Source organism: Dreissena polymorpha, chromosome 1 (assembly GCF_020536995.1).
Source record: "Dreissena polymorpha isolate Duluth1 chromosome 1, UMN_Dpol_1.0, whole genome shotgun sequence".
In the NCBI taxonomy this organism is placed as follows: Eukaryota; Metazoa; Mollusca; class Bivalvia; order Myida; family Dreissenidae; genus Dreissena; species Dreissena polymorpha.
In genome coordinates, this window is record NC_068355.1 from 201,553,870 (window position 1) to 201,575,016 (window position 21,147).

The 21,147-nt window shown below is 37.5% G+C and overlaps 1 protein-coding gene and 1 long non-coding RNA gene across 14 annotated transcripts; both read left to right on the forward strand.

Moving 5' to 3' along the window:
* The first annotated feature begins 525 nt into the window (after positions 1-525).
* Positions 526-2,853, forward strand: LOC127864618 (uncharacterized). 13 transcript variants are annotated; one of them, XM_052404429.1, is made up of 4 exons: positions 526-941; positions 1,215-1,382; positions 1,438-2,268; positions 2,382-2,853. In XM_052404429.1, the coding sequence occupies exons 1-4, from the start codon at positions 722-724 to the stop codon at positions 2,675-2,677; spliced, it is 1,515 nt and encodes a 504-aa protein (XP_052260389.1). In that variant the 5' UTR covers positions 526-721; the 3' UTR covers positions 2,678-2,853. The 13 variants fall into 13 exon arrangements, with proteins under 13 accessions (XP_052260389.1, XP_052260397.1, XP_052260390.1 ...); XM_052404437.1 differs by having other exon boundaries at positions 2,550-2,853; XM_052404430.1 differs by having other exon boundaries at positions 1,438-1,935; positions 2,103-2,853.
* A 4,148-nt stretch (positions 2,854-7,001) lies between these two features.
* On the forward strand, positions 7,002-8,356 carry LOC127864651 (uncharacterized). Its single transcript, XR_008042180.1, has 2 exons — positions 7,002-7,332; positions 7,382-8,356. It is a non-coding gene; the product is annotated as an uncharacterized LOC127864651 (long non-coding RNA).
* Positions 8,357-21,147: the final 12,791 nt, after the last annotated feature.

Below are 21,147 nucleotides of genomic sequence, written 5' to 3' on the forward strand. Positions count from 1 at the left end.
TTTATGCCTAGCTTCTAGAAAAAAGGCCTTGGCAAACAGCGTAGACCCAGATGAGAGACGCCGCATGATGCGGCGTCTCATCAGGGTCTGCGCTGTTTGCTTAAAGGATTTTCTGTAAGAAATATTCTTAAAATAGAAATAAATATACTAGACATCCCTAATTTGGAAATTAATTGATCCAATTTAGAAGGATGGGAGAGTCCACTAGGCATAAATGGGTTAATTAAAAAAATCAAATTGTCCTGTTCTCTTTTAAGAAATTGCAGAGAGCTTGGCGAACACCGGACCTGAGGGAAGAGGAGACCACATGTACTGGAACAGATCAGACAGGAAGTTTCAGTGCCATCTCTGCCATAAACAATTTCAGCGAAAACTGTTTCTGGACAATCACGTACGAACTCACACGGGAGAAAAGCCTTTCGGTTGCCGTCTTTGTGGCAAGAGTTTCAGTGTAAAAAACAGTTTGAACAGACACATGCTTGTTCATGCTGGGGATACTCTGGACTTTAACATTCCTCCAAACTGATTTAATTTTATAGTGTGCTGGTAGTACTAATTTTTTTCTGTAAAAAGAAACAATGCTGCAAAATGATACTTTATAGTGTGCTAGTAGTACTGATTTTTCTCTGTAAAAAGTCCCTGTTATTAAGTCTCTGTGGTATCTTTATGAAGAACTTTAACTATTTTACCATGAATACTTTTTGTCCCGCGTCATGCGAATATGGGTCTTATGCATTATGACGCCAGCTTATCTCCTGACCAGTTAGTGTTTGCGTGCAGTCCAGTCAGGAAGGAAGCTGTCCACTATACAGTTATGCAAGGGTTCATGGTCTCAGTCAGGAAGGAAGCTGTCCACTATACAGTTATGCAAGGTTTCATGGTCTCAGTGTGTGCGTGCAGTCCAGTCAGGAAGGAAGCTGTCCACTATACAGTTATGCAAGGTTTCATGGTGCAGTCCAGTCAGGAAGGAAGCTGTTCACTATACAGTTATGCAAGGTTTCATGGTCTCATCCAGTCAGGAAGGAAGCTGTCCACTATACAGTTATGCAAGGTTTCATAGTCCAGTCAGGAAGGAAGCTGTCCACTTTACAGTTATGCAAGGTTTCATGGTCTCACAGTCCAGTCAGGAAGGAAGCTGTCCGCTATACAGTTATGCAAGGTTTCATGGTGCAGTCCAGTCAGGAAGGAAGCTGTCCACTATACAGTTATGCAAGGTTTCATGGTCTCAGTCCAGTCAAGAAGGAAGCTGTCCACTATACAGTTATGCAAGGTTTCAGGGTCTCAGTCCAGTCAGGAAGGAAGCTGTCCACTATACAGTTATGCAAGGTTTCATGGTCTCAGTCCAGTCAGGAAGGAAGCTGTCCACTATACAGTTATGCAAGGTGTCATGGTGCAGTCCAGTCAGGAAGGAAGCTGTCCACTAAACAGTTACACAAGGTGTCATGGTGCAGTCCAGTCGGGAAGGAAGCTGTCCACTATACAGTTATGCAAGGTGTCATGGTGCAGTCCAGTCAGGAAGGAAGCTGTCCACTATACAGTTATGCAAGGTTTCATGGTGCAGTCCAGTCAGGAAGGAAGCTGTCCACTATACAGTTATGCAAGGTTTAATGGTCTCAGTCCAGTCAAGAAGGAAGCTGTCCACTATACAGTTATGCAAGGTTTCAGGGTCTCAGTCCAGTCAGGAAGGAAGCTGTCCACTATACAGTTATGCAAGGTTTCATGGTCTCAGTCCAGTCAGGAAGGAAGCTGTCCACTATACAGTTATGCAAGGTGTCATGGTGCAGTCCAGTCAGGAAGGAAGCTGTCCACTTTACAGTTACGCAAGGTGTCATGGTGCAGTCCAGTCGGGAAGGAAGCTGTCCACTATACAGTTATGCAAGGTGTCATGGTGCAGTCCAGTCAGGAAGGAAGCTGTCCACTATACAGTTATGCAAGGTTTCATGGTGCAGTCCAGTCAGGAAGGAAGCTGTCCACTATACAGTTATGCAAGGTTTCATGGTCTCAGTCCAGTAAAGAAGGAAGCTGTCCACTATACAGTTATGCAAGGTTTCATGGCCTCAGTCCAGTCAGGAAGGAAGCTTTCCACTATACAGTTATGCAAGGTTTCATGGTCTCAGTCCAGTCAGGAAGGAAGCTGTCCACTATACAGTTATGCAAGGTGTCATGGTGCAGTCCAGTCAGGAAGGAAGCTGTCCACTATACAGTTATGCAAGGTGTCATGGTGCAGTCCAGTCAGGAAGGAAGCTGTCCACTATACAGTTATGCAAGGTTTCATGGTCTCATCCAGTCAGGAAGGAAGCTGTCCACTATACAGTTATGCAAGGTTTCATGGTCTCACAGTCCAGTCAGGAAGGAAGCTGTCCACTATACAGTTATGCAAGGTGTCATGGTGCAGTCCAGTCAGGAAGGAAGCTGTCCACTATACAGTTATGCAAGGTTTCATGGTCTCATCCAGTCAGGAAGGAAGCTGTCCACTATACAGTTATGCAAGGTTTCATGGTCTCACAGTCCAGTCAGGAAGGAAGCTGTCCACTATACAGTTATGCAAGGTGTCATGGTGCAGTCCAGTCAGGAAGGAAGCTGTCCACTATACAGTTATGCAAGGTTTCATGGTCTCATCCAGTCAGGAAGGAAGCTGTCCACTATACAGTTATGCAAGGTTTCATGGTCTCATTAGCAAATAGGTTAGCTTCTGACCAGACTGTGCAACTGAGCAGGCTGGCCACATATGGCAGAAGTCCTATTTTCGCATGATGCGCTTCATTTTGTTCTTTTGGAAAATATAGCAAATTTATTCTTTATTTTTTATATTTTGCTTTTCCCCAAATACTGCTAATAAATCATATTAATCCATGCATGGATTTTCATTTTTAATTTAACATGCAAATATAATATGTGCTTTGTAATTACATGTTTCCACGTATCATCATTATATAATTGTAGAAACCCATTTTAACACGAGGTAAGGGATAAAGTTTTTGAGCTCTTTAAGTGGAAACATTAAGTCTAGCTTTGGTATCTAAAAAAACTATGTTTTAATCAGCATCTTTCAAGTTTTTATTTCCAGAACGGTATCTGAAAAACTATGTTTTTATCAGCATCTTTCAAGTTTTTATTTCCAGAATGAGAAGGACCATTCATATGATCCCATAGCAGCAATTGAAATTGAATCTTAAATTCCAACTTACAAATCTAAAAGTCAAAATTTAATATATCCAAAAGTATCTTTAAAATCACCAGTTCATTGGGAACTTGAGGGAAATCATATCAATTACAATGGTAAGATGGTGTCTTTGTTACTTTTTGATAAAATATGTAGGATATGTGTAGGTTTCAGCAGATAAGGGAATTTATTTCAGGTATTATACAAAGCATTGTTTGTTTATTATTTTCAGGTTCCATAATGACTTCAAGTAACACCTTGGCCAGTTTTGGGAGGGTAAACTATGATCCCACGTATAGTCCAAGCCAGATGCACCAGTGCAAATTCTGTCACAAGCATTTTCCGCGCAGGCTAGCGCTGGAGAACCACCTGCGCACGCACACTGGTGACCGCCCGTATGAGTGCTCTGTTTGTTCCAGGAGCTTTGCAGTGAAGGGAAATCTAAAGCGCCATATGGTGACTCACTACCTGGACAGTTCACTGAATAACAGCCAGTAGTTTTTATGGTGACTCACTACCTGGACAGTTCACTCAATAACAGCCAATAGTTTTTATGCCCCTGAAGGAGGGCATATAGTGATCGGACTGTCCGTCCGTCCGTATGTCTGTCTGTCTTTCCGTCACACTTTGCCTTTAGGTTTCGAAAAATGCTCATAAGTTCTATGTCCCTTCACATAGCAACTTGATATGTGGCATGCATGTGTATCTCATGGAGCTGCACATTTTGAGTGGTGAAAGGTCAAGGTCATCCTTCAAGGTCAAAGGTCAAAAAAGCATGTATCATATCGGCGCAGTAGGGAGCATTCTGTTTCTGACAAACACATCTCTTGTTTTTTCTTTTTTTTTGTTTTGTTATTTGCTCTAATGATGTGTTAAACTATTTGCTGAAATTGTGTCATTGTAAGTTTCAATTAAGTTGCTATTATCTTCTTATTATGTTGGTGACAAACTTCCTGGACCCACCACTTAATAACAGCCAATACCATAGTTTGTTTTCATATGAAAAAAACATTTTACTGGCGCTTGTTATGTGCTTAACTATTATACTAAACCATGTTCTACATGATCAATGTTTAACCCTTTGCATGCTGGGAAATGTGTCATTTGCTAAAATGTTGTCCGCTGAATTTCTAAAATTAGAATTTTCTTTGATTTTTTTTTCAAAGAATACTATCAGAATAGCAAACAGTTTGGATCCTGATGAGACGCCACATTTTGTGGCGTCTCATCTGGATCCAAACTGTTTGCAAAGGCTTTCAAAATTCGGTTCCAGCACTGAAAGAGTGAACACGTACCCGATTTTTAAATGCCAAAATGGTGGAAAACTAGTTTTCTAATAAAGAAAATTGTTTCAATGTTTAACATGCAACCAATATGAAATTTGGGGTTATAAAACTGTGTGTAATGCATGTTATAGTTCTGTAATTCCTGAAATCTTGTTGTTATGATGTTGAAATTAAAAGTGATCAAAGTTCTTATTGTCCTCTTATTAGGCTATACATGTATTGCCAAATTGATCATTTCCTATTCCTAAATGATTTTTGTCTTAAAATTGTTGTTATTTAACATTGGCAACTTTTGAAAAGACCTGTTATGCAATGGAATTTTATTCCAAAGAATGAAAATTTAAAAACTATATTCAAACTGTTTTCATGCCGATGATAATGTCTGCAAGATGGATGATGGTAGATGACATGATGTTGAGATAAAAAATATTGCATGTGTTAAATGTGTAAAAATATACCATGAGGGAGTTTTGAATTTCAGTAGACATATTTCTAAAAGATTTGAGATGTTTTCTGACAAAATAGTTTTTACTAGACTTAAGATGTTTTTTGACAATGGACCCTGTAGACAAGAAAGATCCCCCCTCGTGTGAATAACATCAAGCATTGTGATAGTGGCGAAGATCTTGAATGAATATATCACAAAGTGGCCAAATGCATAAGACTGGTCAAAGTTATTGTGCCTGAGTAGGTTATAAGGACTTGGTGTAAGATATTTTGTATGGCTTTTGTTACATTCATTGAGAATATTAGCAGCATATACATGTAAGTATACATGCTTAAGGGTGGAGCCATGGATACTGGATGCTACAATATGGACAGAAGTGTATTTATTAATAGGGAAATACTTTGAGTGTATTTGTTACAGATATGTGAGGCATTCCAGTTTAATATTTAAATATGTTTTATACAAAAGTTACTGTAATAAACCATATACACAAATATAATTTGTTTATATCCAGTTTTTGAAAAGATGTTTTGTGAGGCCGGATGGCCTTTTTTTTCTTGGAAGTTTAAAACACAGAATATTTGACTGCAATAGTACCTACCACTCTGTAGTCATGATAAACAATTTATTGTCAAAATAATTTCTTCTTATATTTATACCCCCACAAACGAAGTTTAGGGGGGTATATAGGAGTGAACTTGTCTGTCAGTCGGTCGGTCTGTCTGTCGGTCCGTATTAAGTGTCTGCTCTCTAATTCAAGTAGTTTTCATCCGATCTTCACCAAACTTGGTCAGAAGTTGTATCTACATGATGTCTAGGCCAAGTTCGAAAATGGGCCTTGTCGGGTAAAAACTAGGTCACTGGGACTTAGTGCGTTTTAAACATTCAGCATGTTGTCCGCTCTCTAATTCAAGTAGTTTTCATCCGATCTTCACCAAACTTGGTCAGAAGCTGTATCTAGATTATCTTAAGGCCAAGTTTGAACATGGGCCTTGCCGGGTCAAAAACTAGGTTATGGGGTCACTTAGTGCGTTTTTTAACATTCAGCATGGTGTCCTCTCTCTTATTCAAGTAGTTTTCATCCGATCTTCACCAAACTTGGTCAGAAGTTTTATCTAGATGATCTGAAGGCCAGGTTCGAACATGGGTCATGCCAGATCAAAAACTAGGTCACAGGGTCACTTTTTACACATTGAGCTTGGTGCCCGCTCTCTATTTCAAGTAGTTTAAATCTGATCTTCACCACACTTGGTCAGAAGTTGTAACTAGATATTGTCTAGGGCAAGTTTGAATATGGGTCATGCCGGGTCATAAACAAGGTCACGGGGTCACTTAGTGCGTTTTAAACATCACAATGTTGTCCGCTCTCTAATTCAAGTAGTTTTCATCCAATCTTCACCAAACTTGGTCAGAAGTTGTATCTAGATGATGTCTAGGTCAAGTTTGAATATGGGTCATGCCGGGTCAAAAACTAGGTCACGGGGAATCTTAGTGCGTTTTAAACCACACCATGTTGTCTGCTCTCTAATTCAAGTAGTTTTCATCCAATCCTCACCAAACTTGGTCACAAGTTTTATCTAAATGATCTCTAGGACAAGTTTGAACATGGGCCATTCCGGGCCTAGAACTAGGTCAAGGGGTCACTTAGTGCGTTTTTTAACATTCAGCATGGTGTCCGCTCTCTAATTTAAGTAGTTTACATCTGATCTTCACCAAACTTGGTCAGAAGTTTTATGGAGATGATCTTAAGGCCAAGTTAGAACATGGGACTTTCTGGGTTAAAAACTAGGTCAAGGGGTCAAGAGTGTGTTTAATTTTTGATAAAGAAATTAAAAAAAAAATGTCAAGGTTTGCGTTTACTGATACTTAATCTTTTTTTGCAGCAAGAGTGGATGACATTCAAGACCCACGCTTGGAGACTCGGAAACACCAGTGCGAAATCTGCTTAAAATTGTTCATGAGACGGCTCCATCTAGAGAATCACATGCGGGTCCACACTGGGGACCGTCCGTTTGTCTGTCCACATTGTGGCAAACGGTGCAGCCAGAAAGTAAACTTAAAGTCACATTTAGCAACTTGCCATAGTGTGTTTCTGTAGACATGTAGGTTGCGATAGTGTGTTTCTGAAGACAAGTGTGTAGGTTGCCGGTAGCAACTTGCCATAGTGTGTTTCTGAAGACAAGTGTGTTGGTTGCCGGTAGCAACTTGCCATAGTGTGTTTCTGTAGACAAGTGTGTTGGTTGCCGGTAGCAAATTGCCATAGTGTGTTTCTGTGGACGAGTGTGTTGGTTGCCGGTAGCAACTTGCCATAGTGTGTTTCTGTAGACTAGTGTGTTGGTTGCCAGTAGCAACTTGCCATAGTGTGTTTCTGTAGACAAGTGTGTTGGTTACCGGTAGCAACTTGCCATAGTGTGTTTCTGTAGACAAGTGTGTTGGTTGCCGGTAGCAACTTGCCATTGTGTGTTTCTGTAGACAAGTGTGTAGGTTGCCGGTAGCAACTTGCCATAGTGTGTTTCTGTAGACAAGTGTGTTGGTTGCCAGTAGCAACTTGCCATAGTGTGTTTCTGTAGACCAGTGTGTTGGTTGCCAGTAGCAACTTGCCATAGTGTGTTTCTGTAGACCAGTGTGTTGGTTGCCATTAGCAACTTGCCATAGTGTGTTTCTGTAGACAAGTGTGTTGGTTGCTGGTTTCCCCAGAGGGAGGCTTATAAGTTGAAATAATTGAGATGTTTTCAGTCAATGGATGCTGTTGAATAGTTAGAAAAGAGGATTCAAAAAGCAATTAAAAACCTCTTACATTCAACATTATGAAGGATGTTTGAAAGATCTCGAAGAATGAACGTTTTTAAAGTGGCCCAATGAGGAAGATATGCAATTCTTTCTAGTGGCCGAAAGAGAAATTATTTTAAATGAAGTGTTTATTATGACAATGACTTCATTTAGACTTAGTCATTGTGAAAAATATGCTTGAAGAATCCTTAATGGATTGTGACACTATTGTTCATAAAACTGTTCATAAAGTGACAAAATCTTGAGATACACTCCAGACGGCACACTTGGAAACAACCTTTTGTTTGTCTACATTGTGGAAAGGATGCAGATGAAAAGGCAACTTGAAGTCACAAATCAAATCTTGCCGTAGTGTTCTTTTGTAGATCAGTGTGCATGTGGCCATAAAGTGTTCTGTCAGTGTTTATTAGCATTTGCTTATTTTAATTCCTATAAAAGTTTTTGGTTCGTTTAATGTCACATGCCTCATCATTTGTTTGACTTTTTATAATTTACTAGTTAATTCTTATATGGCTGTATAATAAACCTTAGCTTTCTATTCAAACCTTAATCCATAACATGGCAGCTTTGAAGCATTTGTGTCTAAAATTTTCTGTGGTTATTGTTTCCTATATACATGTATGAAGAATATGTAATTGGTCTCACAAAGTTTAATAAATGTTGAACAGACTTGTTTTTGCTTTCATGTCATTTTTTAAAATTGTTATATAGGATACAGACAGTAATTGTTTGACGGCCATGTGGTTTTTGTTCATAATTGATCAGCTTTTTAGTTGTTTTTGTAAAAATAATTAAGAAAATGCAAACAAATTTTAATCTTTTTGAAGGTGTTATTTGATATAAAATCTTTATGGACATGACATGATTCTATATTATAGTGTTTAGATATGGAAGTTCACTTTTACACAATATCAATACATTGGAGACCTTTCTTACTAGATTCAAGTTTTAAAGGCTTCATTTCCAACCCTTAGATACTGATGAGCAGCAAACAGCATAAAACCTGAACAGACTGCGAGTTACTCGCAGGCTGTTCTGGTTTTATGCTGTTTGCACATAGCCGTTTTCACTTCGCTTCTTATGGGGGAAAGGGTTAATTCTTTCATTTCCAGCAAACAGGTTTCTCCTCTGAGAAGAGCCGTTTTCACTTCCCTTCTTATGGGGGAAAGGGTTAATTCTTTCATTTCCAGCAAACAGGTTTCTCCTCTGAGAAGATCTTTTAAGGCTTCCTTTCTATGATCAACAATATTTGTGTGCATGCCTTAACGTTTTTTTTCTTTAATTTTCAGCTAAAACAGATATAGAAATTATGTGTGTGTATGTTTGCCTCAACATTTTCCTTCTTTAACTTTTAGCTAAACTATAGACAATATTTGTATGTGTGCCTTAACGGTTTCTTTCTTTTACTTTCAGGTTACGAATTTCTTGAGACAATATTTATATATATCTTAATGTATTCCTTCTTTAACTTTCAGGTAACAAATACCTCGAGAATCTCCTATCAAAGCCTGTATTGAAGGACCAACACAGACCGGCTAACTTCTCAGACAAGCTCTACCAGATTGTCAATGGCCCAGGGCCGAGGCATTTGACAGAAACATCTGCTACAAACATAGACTATTCGCCTGTAAGGTCCTCACTGAGCGACATAGGACAATCAATGCCTGGGAGCGAACTGAAAATGTTCTCGTGTGAATGGTGCGGTAAGACGTTCTGTCGGCGGGACTTTCTCGCACGTCACATGGTAGTGCATACCGGCGAGAAGCCTTTCGAGTGTCACATCTGTCTGCGCCGCTTCAACGTGCGGACCAACCTGAACAGTCACGTAAAGAAAATACACAAAACTTTCCCAATTGTTTGAAGTCAGTTGTGTCGTGTGATATAAAGTTAAATGTGTCATAACTTAAATTATTGTTTAATTTAAAAATTCTAGTTAGCTTTCTACAGACTCAGTCTAATTTTTGGATGTCGTTTTTTTGTATTAGAAAGCACTTCCCTTAAAAACACCCAAGTTCTAGATTGGGAATTAACAGACTAATTGTTTATGTTCTTAATGGACTCTCTAAATTATTATTTAAAGTTTTCCTAGTAAATATCTTCTAAAAATATGTTTTACCTGTAAATGTGTTTTATAATGTTTTACCTGTAAATGTGTTCTTTTATGTTTTACCTGTAATTGTGATCTATTATGTTTTACCTGTAAATCTGTTTTAACAACATTCACGTGTTTTGGTGCTTTAAAATCAAGTGTGTTCTGATTACATGTATTTATATTTTGTATAGATGCATTTTCATTATATTTGACTATCTAATACATTGTTTCTGAAGCAGGGGACAGTTTCAACAAACATGTTTATGACAAATTTAGAATACAATAAATATTTTAAAGAAACATTATTGCATAACACCAAGGCATATAATTACTAATTTCCAGTAAATGTATTCATTTCATCAGTGTCTTACCGTCGGAATATGTTTTGCGTGGATATTTATCAACATCTTGTATATTATACTTTTCAAATTTTAGTCGTAAATTAAGATTGTCGTACGATCTTTGATGAAACGACCCCCTGAACTCTAGACAGATGCTCATTAAAGAAACAACAAGTTGGTAGTTTTGTTGCAGGTTCTTTTGTGAGTGTGTATATAATGTATATTTACAAAACATGTTTATTTAAAGTGCTTACAAGTGATGTTTAGTAATGTTTTTTAGGTAGCATACAGCAGCCAAGTTTAATAACCACCCAGATTATATGATACACTTTTGAATTATGGCCTCGAAATGAAAAAAAAGAAAACAAAAGATCCTTTTATTCAATTGTCCTCTCTCTACCTACCATGCGTTTAATCTGATCATCATTGAACTATGTGGCAATGTTTTTGGGCATATATTCTCAGCAAGTTTGATAAACAGCCAGATTGCATGAATCACTTCTAACTTATTGCCCCTTTATTATAAAAAATTGCCTGATAAACACTCTTAACCTCATAATTTTAATCAGATCATCATGAAACTTAGTCTAAATGATTTTAGGCATATAATCCTGTCCTGGGGTCGTATTCCAGAAGCATCTCAAGTTAAATTTTAGTCTTATCCTTAAATTGGGAAATTTTCTTAAGTGTGTCATTTCATATTGCAATAGATTGGCATCAAGATATACATTTAAATAACATCATTATGCCAATGTTATTTTAGAAATATTAAAAAAACATGTGTTTTCTTATTTGGTAAAGAAATACAAAACATTCTAATTTTGAACTTAAGTGAAATAATTTAAGAAATGACTTAAAATGTTTCTGGAATACCACCCCTGGCCATAAAATCCACAATAAGCAGTCATATTGCATGAAGCTCTTCTTAATTATGGCCCTTGAAGAATATGAAATTTACAAAAATAATGTTGTATGCTCTCTGACTCAAAAATATTGTAATCTTATTCATCAAACTTTATCAATATAACGCAGACCTTTAAATGGGCGTATTATGTTACAAGTTTTCACTCTTCCTGTAAATGCTTATGTATTCATGGTTTTACATATTTATATGTTTTAGTTTCTTTGAGAAAGTAGTCTGTTTGTAGTTATGTACATAGGCTATACATTTTAGCATGTTCATCTGTTTTTATGAAGAATAAGTTCTTTATGCAATCATTATGTTTGTCATTACATCACGATAAGCATATTGAGGAAACAGCATACATCTTTTTTTATGCCCCAAGTAGGGTGGCATATAGCCGTTGAACTGTCCGTCAGTCCATCTGTCCGTCTGTCAGTCAGTCTGTCCATCCGTGATTCCGTCCGAAAACTTTAACATTGGCCATAACTTTTGCAATATTGAAGATAGAAACTTTATATTTGGCATGCATGTGTATCTCATGGAGCTGCACATTTTGAGTGGAAAAAGATCAAGGTCTCCCTTCAAGATCAAAGGTCAAATATATGGCTTCAAAGCGGGGCAAAAGGGGGGCATTGTGTTTGTGACAAATACATCTCTTGTTGTAAATAATTTTTACAGGGATTTTATCAATTGAGCAGGCTGTTTTTAGCTTACTTTTTTAAAGAAAATAATATTTAATTTTATCTTTGGTTTAAAAACAATTGTTTAAAAATCAACATCTACATATTATTAAGGTTAATTTGTAAAATGTTGGTTCATATTATACATGTATTATATTCATATTATATTAATTATTATAAGATTAAATTTATAACATCTTTTTTGTTTGTTATTATGACAAATAAGTTTTGTTACTTAAATTATTCAATCTGTTGTTTTTTCCACTACATTTTACAGTCTTTCAGTGTATATAAAAGGTTATGCTGCTAATTTTATTAATTAATGTGTTTTTATGCCCCAGGTAGGGTGGCATATAGCAGTTGAACTGTCCGTCAGTATGTCAGTCAGTCTGTCCGTCCGTCCGAAAAAACTTTAACATTGGCCATTACTTTTTCACTATTGAAGATAGCAACTTGATATTTAAAATGCATGTGTATCTCAAGGAGCTGAACATTTTGAGTGGTGAAAGGTGAAGGTGAAGGTCATCCTTCAAAGTCAAATGTCAAATATATGGCATCTTTCCGTCCGAAAACTTTAACATTGGCCATAACTTTTTTAATATTGAAGATAGCAACTTGATATTTGGCATGCATGTGCATCTCACAGAGCTGCACATTTTGAGTGATGAAAGGTTAAGGTCAAGGTCATCCTTCAAGGTCAAATGTCTAATATATGGTGTCTGTCCGTCCTTCCAAAAACTTTAACATTGGCCATAACTTTTGCAATATTGAAGATAGCAACTTGATATTTGGCATGCATGTGTATCTCATGGAGCTGTACATTTTGAGTGGTGAAAGGTCAAGGTCAAGGTCATTCTTCAAGGTCAAATGTCAAATATATGGCGTCTGTCCGTCCGAAAACTTTAACATTGGCCATAACTTTTTTATTATTGAAGATAGCAACTTGATATTTGGCATGCATGTGTATCTCATGAAGCTGCAAGCAACTTGATATTTGGCTTGCATGTGTATCTCATGAAGCTGCACATTTTGAGTGGTGGAAGTTCAAGGTCAAGGTCATCCTTTAAGGTCAAAGGTAAAAAGAAAAAAAAATAATTTCAAAGCAGAATTCTCATGAAGCTGCACATTTTGAGTGGTAGAAGTTCAAGGTCAAGGTAATCCTTCAAGGTCAAAGGTCAAATTTTTATATATTTTTTTTCAAAGCGGTGTTCTTATGAAGCTGCATATTTTGAGTGGTGGAAGTTAAAGGTAAAGGTCATCCTTCAAGGTAAAAGGTCAAAAAAAATTAAATAAATAATAATTTCAAAGGGGCATTCTCATGAAGCTGCACATTTTGAGTGGTGGAAGTTCAAGGTCAAGGTCAAAGGTCATTTTTTTTTAAGCGGTGTTCTCATGAAGCTGCACATTTTGAGTGGTGGAAGTTCAAGGTCAAGGTCATCCTTCAAGGTCAAAGGTCAAAAAAATAATAAAAAAATTCAAAGCAGCACATTAGGGGGCATTGTGTTTCTGACGAACACATCTCTTGTTTAAATCTATTTTGTAATCCATGAACTTGTTACCATTTCGAATAGCTTTTATTTCTATGCAAGTCAAGTTTATAAACAAAATTAAAGATTTGAAAAATAACAAATACTTTGATGTGTATTTTTTGTTTGTAATAAACTGTATGATGAGAATATTTTTAATGTCTGGACTTCATGCTTTGCGATTTCTATATGTGCCTTAATTTGTGTAAGAATCAGTCTGATTGTGTAACCTACACATATATATGGTTTTGTGTAACCTATATATCGTTTTCACAACTTAATATTCACTGTTGTTTAATGACTTTAAAAGAACAATATGATGTCAACATTATGTACTTTCTGTAAATTTCTATAACAAAATACAATTTTCACTAAGTTTTGTAAATTAAATTTATGATTGATTACTAATTATGTTAATGTACCATCTTTTTGTCAATCAAATCCACTTATGGGGAAATTTAACATTTTGGATCTCATCAAGTGCACATTGAATAATTCAATTTTATGGACCTTGGTGGGGCTAATGTTGCTGAGTTTTTCTTTCTTTCAGGTGACAAATGCATCATCCAGAACATTGCAAATTCACTTGAAGCACGTAAAAGACATTTCTGCTCAATTTGTGGAAAAGGCTTTACCAGATCCAATGACGTGCATAAACACATGAGAATTCATACCGGAGAAAGACCATTTTCGTGCCAACTTTGTGGAAAAACGTTTGCACAGAAATCACACTTAAATTCCCATTTTGCCATTCATCTGTTTTGATCTAACACGTTATGTGGTTAATTGTGAGCGTTTTTTAACTTATTTTTTTAAGGTAATGGTATACAATATGGTTTTTTTGTCATTTCTGTTATTCTGCCTCTAAAATAAGCATTGTTTTGACAAATACCTTATACTTATTAGAATCCTTAGGATAATGCAAGGTCACCAAAAAGTTATACATGTATTAATAACTGAAATTTATCTATAGATATCAATTGCTGCACAATTTGTATTTAATGTTGCAATCTTGGGATAAAATAAAAGTTTGTGTTTGGTATTATTTCTTATTATCATTTAGATTCTGACGGTTTCTCAGTGCTCTCCTGTGGCAGCTGGCTCAAAACTTTCTTTACTCAAATTTACAGTAGAGCATAGAAACTCTTTACATGTTAGCTTTTTATGGGGTTTTCTAAAGTAAATGTTATTGTCAAATTGTTCTTTCTTTAGCTGAAAAAAAAAGCAGTTATAGGCTAATTAGGCCATTTATAGAGTAATCACTGGAATCATCCGCTTAATGGCGGGCATTGAGCAAAATGGCTGGCATTGAAAGATGAAGTCCTCTCACTTCTACATCTGTTATAGGTCCACATCAGACGCACGAGTTCACCCAGATGTGGAGACCCATCTGCTCCGTATGTAACCGCCTCTGCCCCAGCCGTCGCGCCCTGATGGTGCACATGTGCATACACACTGGAGAGAGACCACACGCCTGTCAACACTGTGAGATGAGATTCACACAGAAGAACAACCTTAAACGTCACATGCAGAATGTGCACCGACTGAATAAGATGTGACTGTCTTCTTTGCCATGAGATTCACACAGAAGAACAACCTTAAACGTCACATGCAGAATGTGCACCAACTTAATAACATGTGACTGTCTTCTATGCCATGAGATTCACACAGAAAAACTTAATCTTAAATGGCACATGCACAATGTGAATGCAGTGAATATCACGTGAATGTCTTTTCTATGTTTTGGTGAATTATTGAATCCCTTTGCATAAAGGCGTTTCTGATTTGTTGAAAATCCCACCCATGTCCCCACTGTGAGATTAGATTCACCCAGAAGAACGACCTTAGACGACAGGTGTGCAATGTTCATGCACTAAATGTCATGTGACTGTCTTCTCTATGAGCCGTGTTCTGGGAAAACAGGGCTTAATGCATATGTGTAAAGTATTGTCCCAGATTAGCCTGTTGTACAGCCCACACATGCTAATCAGGGATGACACTTTCCACTTTTAAGATATTGTTTGTTTAAAATAAGTCTCTTAGCGAAAAATCAGGTTCAGTTGGAAACTGTTGTCTTTGATAAGCCTGTGTCTACTGCTTATCTTGGCTGACACTTTTCACACAGGCACTTACCCTGGAAGACACTTTTCACACAGGCACTAACCCTGGAAGACACTTTTCACACAGGCACTAACCCTGGAAGACACTTTTCACACAGGCACTAACCCTGGAAGACACTTTTCACACAGGCACTAACCCTGGAAGACACTTTTCACACAGGCACTAACCCTGGAAGACACTTTTCACACAGGCACTAACCCTGGAAGACACTTTTCACACAGGCACTAACCCTGGAAGACACTTTTTACACAGGCACTAACCCTGGAAGACACTTTTCACACAGGCACTAACCATGGAAGACACTTTTCACACAGGCACTAACCATGGAAGACACTTTTCACACAGGCACTAACCCTGGAAGACACTTTTCACACAGGCACTAACCCTGGAAGACACTTTTCACACAGGCACTAACCCTGGAAGACACTTTTCACACAGGCACTAACCCTGGAAGACACTTTTCACACAGGCACTAACCCTGGAAGACACTTTTCACACAGGCACTAACGCTGGAAGACACTTTTTACACAGGCACTAACCCTGGAAGACACTTTTCACACAGGCACTAACCTTGGAAGACACTTTTCACACAGGCACTAACCATGGAAGACACTTTTCACACAGGCACTAACCATGGAAGACACTTTTCACACAGGCACTAACCCTGGAAGACACTTTTCACACAGGCACTAACCCTGGAAGACACTTTTCACACAGGCACTAACCCTGTTATCCCAGAGCACGGCTTGGTGAATTATTAGATCGTATTGCATAATAGCGCTTATGACTTAATGAAGAGAAATCAAGATTATGTGTTGTTTTTTAACAATGACTGTGATTTAAGAAAACACTTAGCAGGAGTTGCTTTATGATACCCACTCCTGAATGTGATTTTGGAGTAGTTTTTAGTTGAAATTGTTAATAGTTTATTTCGTTGGCACGTTTTCTTGTGTTTTCTTATGTTTGCATCATATGCAAAGTGTTATACTTAATCAAGTAATTAATAAAAAAATTGATAAAAAAGGCATACAGTTCTCAGCCAAATATTAGTAGTAATTATATTTGTGCACTTAGAGCACAAATAGATAACAAACAATTATAATTATAATTATCATGGTGTTAGATTTATGTTTGTTTGTTATCTATTTGTGTTTCCTTGATATGACAGGGATTGTACGGCGGTACAAATATTGTGTTCTCCTCTGCACGTTTTCATGTTGGTTTTATTTGGTCCTAACAAATGTTATACTTAGTTATGGCAATAAAATAATGTGAATGGAAAAGATTGTCTCTTTGTAATAAATAGCACAGTCTATGGATTTGATGAGGAAATATAAAACAGTACTTGTTTATTTTTCTGTAATAATAAGTGTGTAGTTATAGTCACATGCTTGGAACTTGTGCTTAATAAGTTGGGAACAACAATAAAATAATATTATTACTGTTTGATCTTGTGATATGCTCTAGGTATCAATAACACAATGTCAATATATGTTCACATTATGAAAACAATGCATCTAATTTATACTTAACTCTTTCAGTGCTAGAACCGAATTTTGAAGGCCTTTGCAAACAGTTTGGATCCAGATGAGACGCCACAGAACGTGGCGTCTCATCAGGATCCAAACTGTTTGCTATTCTGATAGTATTCTTTGAAAAAAATTGAAGAAAATGCAAATTTTAGAAATTCAGCAGACAACATTTTAGCAAACGACAAATTTCCCAGCATGCCAAGGGTTAATATTATTATGAGTGTAGTGTTATGATATTATGTTAAGTCTTTTGATTAGTCTTTTTATTTCTTGTTTAAATGTATAAATAACGTAGAATCCTACTCTGATCAATAGTCAGCCTATTGATTTTAATAAGGGCAGCACTGTGTGAAAACCGGGTTAAAAACGTGCCTAATGTTTGTCCCAGATAAGCCAATGCAGTCTGCACAAGCTGATCAGGGATGATACTTTTGCCTTATCTGTGTTTTTTTGTCGAAACGAAAAATGTATAACTGCAAAAGTGTCATCTTTGATAACCATGTGAGGAAAGCACAGGCTAATCAGGCAGAAAGCACAGGCTAATCAGGCAGAAAGCACAGGCTAATTAGGCAGAAAGCACAGGCTAATCAGGCAGAAAGCACAGGCTAATCAGGCACAACACTTTATGCACATGCTTTAATCACCTTTTACAAAGTTAGGCTCGTATACAAGCGTTCCTTCTTTTTTTTCAGACCTGGTTGGTCCAAATCAGCACTTCAGTCGGAAGCATGTTTGCCCCACGTGTGGTAAGGGGTTTCATGGCAGATCGGGCCTTGAGAACCACGTGAGGATTCACACAGGGGACAGACCCTTTAAGTGCCACATTTGTGCCAAATCCTTCAACCAGAAGAGCATTCTCAAGTCTCACATGATCGTACACATGAAAATGCAGTGATGTCCCCCAGTGCCATATCTAGCAAATCCTTCAACCAGAAATCTCAAATCTCTCATGATTTTACAAATGAAAATACTGTTTTGTGCTAAGGAAAGTGATTTGTTCATGGGAAAGTGATGTCTGCATGGGAAAGTGATGTTTGCATGGGAAAGTGATGTCTGCATGGGGAAGTGATGTCTGCATGGGAAAGTGACGTCTGCATGGGAAAGTGATGTCTGCATGGGAAAGTGATGTGTGAATGGGATAGTGAAGTCTGGATGGGAAAGTGACGTTTGCATGGGAAAGTGACATCTGCATGGGAAAGTGATGTCTGAATTGGATAGTGACACCTGCTAGGAAAGTGACGTTTGCATGGGAAAGTGATGTCTGCATGGGAAAGTGATGTCTGCATGGGAAAGTGATGTTTGCATGGGAAAGTGATGTCTGCATGGGAAAGTGATGTTTGCATGGGAAAGTGACGTTTGCATGGGAAAGTGATGCTTGCATGGGGAAGTGATGCTTGCATGGGGAAGTGACGTCTGCATGAGAAAGTGACGTTTGCATGGGAAAGTGATGTCTGCATGGGAAAGTGAGGCTTGCATGGGAAAGTGACGCTTGCATGGGAAAGTGGTGTCTGCATGGGAAAGTGATGTCTGCATGGGAAAGTGATGTCTTAATGGGAAAGTGACGCTTGCATGGGAAAGTGACGCTTGCATGGGAAAGTGGTGTCTGCATGGGAAAGTGATGTCTGCATGGGAAAGTGATTTCTGAATGGGAAAGTGATGTCTGCACGGAAAAAAAATTAATGCACGTGACAGTTATGAGAAAGACTCAGAATTTATGTCTGAACGATGCGATGTAAATTTTGAGATACGTTGTATACACATTCTTTGCACGCAACAGTTATATTTGCATGGAAATCTAAATTGAGATGTTTCTTTGAGTTTTAGTTATTGGGGGTATGTTACACAGCATTTCAGTGCTGGAACCGAATTTTGAAGGCCTTTTCAAACAGTTTGGATCAAGATGAGATGCCATAGAACGTGGCATCTCATCAGAATCCGAACTGTTTGCTATTCTGATAGTATTCTTTGAAAAAAATCGAACAAAATGCTACTGTTATAAATTCAGCAGACGACATTTTAGCAGACGACAAATTTGCCAGCATGCAATGGGTTAAATTTTTTTCAACTTCTTGCCAGTCCAGGCGTGTGTAAAATTGCTGATACGCAAATATTTATATGGACAAATAACTACATCCTGAAGCTGTAGGTTTGTTTTGTACATACTTATGTTTACCTGCAGTTTAGCTTTTCTATTTGAAACGCACAATTATTTATTATGGATAAAACTGTTGTTTACTAATAAAACATTCATACTGAATTTATTCATATATAATAGAACTTTTATTTATACAAATACATATGCATATATAAACAATTGAAATAGAGCTTTATGGTCCTTGTTCAACACATATCACATATCATGATGTAATATTCATATCAGTGTATTTATCAATATCATCTTATGATTCTATCACTATGCACAACTGTTTAAACGTTATATATAATAAATATATACCGCTTCAACTTTAATTATGTTTTTAAGAAGATAGCCCTTTCAAAAGCATACATTGGTTTGATATAGTTTATCATTTAAATATGGACTCTTTTAATTGTTTTTATGTCAGTCTTTTTTTCACCATTTCTGGAATGGGGCCAGGGCCCTTTTGATTGGGGAAATGGAAAAAAGGTATTGTTTTGACTAAACTGGATATTGGTGTAATTGTTTTTTGTTTTGTTTTTATAACAAATACCCTTTAACTTAGAATAAGTGTTTAACATATTATATTTACTATGGTTAAATCCATCGAGCTGCAAAGGAAATTAACTAAATGTTGCATGTTATTTACATTTTGAAAAATATGTATATTTTTGACATCGGGAATGCGGCAGAATAATGCACTCAAATTAAAAGACCCCAATACTTTATCTATTACAAAACTGTAACAACACTAACACACACAGGGGTTTTTGATTTTAGATCATAGAAGTTCAGCCACGCAAAGTCATATCAGCCACGCTGCAATGAAATGCCATGCCTGCACAGTTTGCGACAAAGTGTTCCAGTACCCGTCCCACCTCGCGATCCACATGAGAGTCCATACAGGCATAAAACCGTTCCGCTGCAAAATCTGTGGGAAATATTTCAACCAGAAAAGCAACCTGAACTCGCACTCTGTGACACACATTAGGATGTAGCAGAGTTGTTGGTGACATTGCTTCACTCTGTGACACACATTAAGATGTAGCAGAAGTGTTGGTGACATTGCTTCACTCTGTGACACACATTAAGATGTAGCAGAGTTGTTGGTGACATTGCTTCACTCTGTGACACACATTAAGATGTAGCAGAAGTGTTGGTGACATTGCTTCACTCTGTGACACACATTAAGATGTAGCAGAGTTGTTGGTGACATTGCTTCACTCTGTGACACACATTAAGATGTAGCAGAATTGTTGGTGACATTGCTTCACTCTGTGACACACATTAAGATGTACCAGAATTGTTGGTGACATTGCTTCACTCTGTGACACACAATAAGATGTAGCAGAATTGTTGGTGACATTGCTTCAAAACGTTGAATGAAGCCGTCACACCTTATTCTGAACTGTTCAAGTAATAATACATATTACTTTTATTATATATTAGAACAAATGTTATTTAACAGTGTTTTCTTAAAATACATTAATAAATCTGTCCTTTCAATAAAGACTTCTGTGTTTTACGACAATGTCTCTGTTCAACTTTTAATGAGACTAAAAATGTGAACAATAGAGTTAGGACTTCTGTGTTCTTATTTCTGAGCTCTTTTTATGCTAATCAGACTAAATAAAAACTCCACATAGAATTATGGCCATGAACTATTCCTTGCAGGTAACTGTAAGCCGGTCGTTTTAAATAAAATTGTGTCCTTTCAATCATGACGATTGTGTTCTAAGGCCTTGAGCTTTTTTATTAGTGATCAGACTAAAAACTTGAACTACATGTTCTATTGGGCATCATGGCCATGAACTCTTCTTTGCAGGTAACGGCCGGCTGTTGGTTTCATTGAGCGGCATCCGCCACTTCCGGTGTCCAGTATGCCCCAAGCTGTTTCCCAGCCGGTTCAGCCTCCTGGAACACTCGCGCACCCACACCGGAGAAAGGCCATTCCAGTGTGACATCTGCGAGTACAAGTCAGCCAAGAAAGGAAACCTTACCAGGCACATGCTCACAGTGCATCACTCTGTTCAGTAACCGCCTGTTTCTAATCATTGAGGCATTGTTCCGGGAAAACTGCTTAATTCATGTGAGTAAAGTGTCCCCCAGATTAGCCTGTGCAGTCTG

What these genes read in the sequence shown, in the direction of transcription:
- LOC127864618 (XM_052404425.1), top strand. Translation starts at nt 722, where the DNA reads ATGGGTCTTATGCATTATGACGCCAGCTTATCTCCTGACCAGTTAGTG. An exon ending in CCACTATACAGTTATGCAAG is followed by an intron (nt 942 to 1,159) that starts GTTTCATGGTGC and finishes CAGTTATGCAAG; the next exon opens with GTTTCATGGTGCAGTCCAGT. An exon ending in CCACTATACAGTTATGCAAG is followed by an intron (nt 1,383 to 1,437) that starts GTGTCATGGTGC and finishes CAGTTACACAAG; the next exon opens with GTGTCATGGTGCAGTCCAGT.